A 4,616-nucleotide genomic window follows, 5' to 3' on the forward strand; every position below is an offset into this window, starting at 1 on the left:
GGCCAGGGGGTTTATAAGCAGTGGAGAGGATCTGTTTCTGACATGCAGACTTTTGACCAGGATTACATATTGCTTTTGTGTCAGGAGAGGGGGCAGAGTGAGGAGTGGTGGCTACACCACAGTCAGAAGACGTGGTAGACTCAGGAGCCTATGGTGATCCCACAAAGCAGTGTGCACGAGGAGACTCTAGGGGAACAGCATTGATGCTAGAAGGGGAAGCTGGAGCGAGTTCTGGGTCAGATGTGTGGGTTTGGAGCTCATGAACCCACTGGGGAAAAACATCTGTAAGTTGTAATAGTTGAGATCTTGTAAGTGGATGAGATCAGCACAGGAGCAAATAGAATTATCGAGAGCAGAGTGGATGAGAAAATAGAGCTATTGAGAGCAGAGAGCCTGAGGGAAATGAGCACCTGGGGAAGAGTTTAAGAAAAGCAGCCATGTTAATAAGAGAGAGATGAGGAGAAGTAAGAGTAAGGATGGTAGAATGAATACAACTAAGTGGAACAAAAGAAAAAGCCCAAGCCAGAACCACCTCTGAGAGCCACTGGGAATATATACTGTAACTCCTATTATGTTTATTTTTATTCATGCCTCTTACTCTTAGGGATGGAATCCCAGAAGTGGAGGAGGAAAGCCTCAGGTAACAGTGATGAACTGTGTCCAGTGCCAGAGAACAGCAGAGTCTCCATTAGCATGGGCAGACAGGGCTTCGCGAAGCTTGGTGGGAAGAGCTTCAGTGCTGAAGTGGGGGAGAGAGTAAACACCAGTGTTGTAGGAACATGAGAGGCGCAGGGAGTTGGGTTTTACCACCCTTTCAAGAAGTTGCCTGTTGGGCAATGATTAAGTCCTGTGCAGATATTTACTTAATCTTCAGATTCCCTATTAGATAGGTACTATTTTTAATCTCACTTTTGCAAACGAGTACTTGAGCCTAAAAGATTAAGTAATTTGCCAAAAGACATGTAGATAGTAAGAGGTTCAATTGGGGTTTCAGGGTAGACTCCAGGCCTACTTTCTAATCCCCTAGAACAGAAATCTCCAAAGAGGAATGTGCACGATGGTCCAATGGGATGGAAAGAAAAAAATAATACAACTTCTAGTGTGTTTCTTTTTATTCGTGCCCCTTACTTCTAAAATTTAATATTATAATATATGCATATATTTTGAATTATTAAATCATAATACAGTAAGTGTGTGCAACTTACAAATGCAAATAGTTATATTACAGGTTAATTGCACCATTAAAAACATTTAGAGACACCTGTTTCTGTGATTGTGCCTCTGAAGGAGTGAGAAAGCATGTCAAATACTAGTCAATATGCACAAGAGTGTGACATTAGGAAAAAATAAAACCTTCAAATTATTTCATTATTCATTTGAGTTATTTAGCTGTACATCATCCTTTCTTCTCCACCTTCTTGTGAGCTGGTGTGTGCCCTCTCCTTCATTCACAGGGAGCTCTGCTGAGCGTATGGAGAGTGCAAACGTGTCAGCAATGATGGAATTTATCTTCATTGGCTTCCCCCAGCTCCAGGATGGTGGCCTCCTGTTCTTCTTTCCCTTACTCTTCATCTACACCTTTATTGTCATTGGGAATATATTGATCTTCTTTGCTGTGAGGCTGGATACATGTCTCCACAATCCCGTGTACAATTTCATCAGCATCTTCTTCTACACCACAGCCAGCATTCCCAAGATGCTCTCCAACCTCATCAGTGAGAAGAAGACCATCTCCATTACTGGCTGCCTCTTGCAGATGTACTTCTTCCATTCACTTGGAAATTCGGAGGGGATCTTGTTGATCACCATGGCCATTGACAGGTACGTTGCGATCTGCAACCCTCTCTACTACCAAATGATCATGACCCCCTGGCTGTGTGCTCAGCTCTCTGTGTCTTCAGCTTCCTCATCCTGCTTCTTGAGATTGTAATGATTTCCACATTGCCCTTCTGTGGGCCCAACCAAATCCATCAGAACTTCTGTGAACTGGTCCTCATGCTGAGGCTGGCCTGTATTGACATGTTCATGATTCTGGTTGAAGATGTGATCCATGCTGTGGCCATCATCACTACCGTCCTAATCATTGCCCTGTTCTATATCAGAATTGTCACTGTGATCTTGAGGATACCCTCTGCTGAGGGTTGGCAAAAGACCTTTCTACCTGTGTCGGCCATCTCACTGTCTTCCTGATTTTCTTTGGCACTGTGTCCCTCATGTACTTGCATTTCAATGCCAACTATCCCCCAGTTTTGGACACAGCTATTGCACTGATGTTTACTATCCTTGCCCCCATTCTTCAATCCCGTCATTTATAGTCTGAGAAACAAGGACATGAAAAATGCAATTAGAAAACTCTTCCATCTTTGGAAAGAGTTGAACACATCTAGAGGTTAATTCTGAGCTGCATGTCCCCTTCGACTGTTTTAATGTTTCTCTAACAGATTAAAAAATGAAACTACTCTATACCTATTTCTTGTCACACTGAACTTTCTGTCTGCTCTCCTGATTACTTTCCCTTATATCTAGGAAAACACATTTGTACTCTCTGTCATAGCTATAACACCTGATGTATATATGGTCAAGAATTTTATTATGGGGTTGAAGGCTTTGCTTGCTTTCTTCTGAAGAGTTGTAATTAAAGGAAAACTCACTTACCCCTTCAGAAGCTGGCCATGTGCTTCAGGTGATAGATCTCGGGAAAGTTTTCTATTTCATGACAGATCATGGATTACCTGATAAGGTTTGTCGGAAAGCAGATATCATATAAAAAGCAAAAATAATACTTAAGAAGTAAATTATACTTTTATTTTTAGTTATGTAATTCACTCTCCATTAGAATAATAAGTATATACATTTAGTAAGACTAAATTATTACGACCGTAATAATGGCATGCCAAGTAAAGTTGGGACATGTTTGCTTCAAAAGTCTGAGTTTAGGATGCCACCATCAACAGAGAAAAAGTGCACATTAGTGACTACCTCTAATAGACTTGGTCTGAGTTTAGGATGCCACCATCAACAGAGAAAAAGTGCACATTAGTGACTACCTCTAATAGACTTGGTCTACACCCATATTTGCCATAAGAATTCTGAGTCCTATCACAGAAACAATTAAAATTAAAGGGCTGCTGATACAGGAGAGGAGGCTTCAGATACAATGAACAAACTTCAGTCCTACACGGCATCCCACGCTGTACCCAGTGATTTTGAACATGAGTCATAGTCATCAAAAATAAAGAAAGCAAACAAAAGTAGATAAGGAAACAAAAAACTATCCAACAAAATCTATACTTGACTAAGGCGTGCACCTCGTGGCTTCATGGTACCCTTGCCAGAAAATGTGTTTTCCTGCTCTGCGGGCAACCAGAATTCACATGGTTGTGTCAGCATTCCTAAGTCTGCAGCAGCAGGTGTTGGAAAGACAAATGCACCCGGGGAGCAGGAGAATCCACAGAAAGACCGTGGAGTACGTGTAATGCATTTGAGATATGCTCCCACACATGCCAACACTCGTTATTGTCAGTTAAGTATTATATAACTTCCCGTACCAAAGGAAAACAAACCGAAAGATTTAGAAATGATTCTGTTAATCTAAAAGTGTACTGATTTCTCCAAGTGTCACAAAGGGTTTGATATAGTTCAACTGTTTATACTTTTCTTGTGGTGCATTTAAAACAAGAGTGGGGAGAAGAAATTCTTTCTTGCTTCTGAAAGCAACAAACTTGTTGGAATTAGAGAATAAAGAGACTGTGCAAATATGTCCTTCTATATTGTTGCCACTGGTGCCCATCTGCCAACGAGAAGCTCACTTGAGTTCCACTGGGGCAACTCTTAAGATTCACGCTGACAGAGGAGGCAGGTCTGCTAACAAGGGGACATTATTAAGAAGGGAGCACTATTGTCATTCAACCCTTTCACTCTCTAGACTTCCTAACACCTGGATGAGGACAAATTCAGACTAATGAAGCATTTCTTTTTCTTAAAGCAAATTAAGTCACTCTCATTTCTTGTTCATTTATGCATTTTGTCATAGAAATAATTTTATTTCTGGAAACAGTGAACAGATGAACCACAGATTATATCTGAAAAGTAAAGTTGCCAAATGTTGCTGATACTAAAAACAGATTAGTTTCTATGGGGGGAAAATAGATAATCTAGATGAAATTGCATATTCAAGGGAGCATATAAAATATTTTTTAGCAATAAATTTCTGTAGTAGTACTACACTTGAGAGAGAAACACGAAGGAAAAAGATCTTCCCTGATTATTTTCAGTGGTTAAAAATAAATGTATCTTACGCAATGGTAATTAATATGAATTTGTTTTTGTAATGTATTCTAAGATGTCACCAACTTCCTTCTTCCTAACACTGCATACCTTTGAGCCACGTTCACTAATCACATTCACAACGAAAGACATGACCCCATTGTTATCCTACTGTATCAAGAAACCTCTAAGATATTTTCTATAAGAATGATGAATAGAAAAGAAGTTAATAGCGGGTGCCTGGGTGGCTCAGTTGGTTAAGCGACTGCCTTCGGCTCGGGTCATGATCCTGGAGTCCCGGGATCGAGTCCCACATCGGGCTCCCTGCTCAGCGGGGAGTCTGCTTCTCC

General features: G+C 40.8%; 1 protein-coding gene across 1 annotated transcript; it reads left to right on the forward strand.

Moving 5' to 3' along the window:
• Positions 1–1,426: 1,426 nt before the first annotated feature.
• On the forward strand, positions 1,427–2,394 carry LOC118521345 (olfactory receptor 6K3). The gene is given in 4 exon segments (XM_036069838.2): positions 1,427–1,886; positions 1,889–2,155; positions 2,158–2,288; positions 2,290–2,394. Coding segments are annotated over 4 exon segments (918 nt in total). The 5' UTR covers positions 1,427–1,471.
• Positions 2,395–4,616: the final 2,222 nt, after the last annotated feature.

The sequence above is a fragment of the Halichoerus grypus genome, chromosome 7 (genome assembly GCF_964656455.1).
Source record: "Halichoerus grypus chromosome 7, mHalGry1.hap1.1, whole genome shotgun sequence".
NCBI classification, from domain to species: Eukaryota; Metazoa; Chordata; class Mammalia; order Carnivora; family Phocidae; genus Halichoerus; species Halichoerus grypus.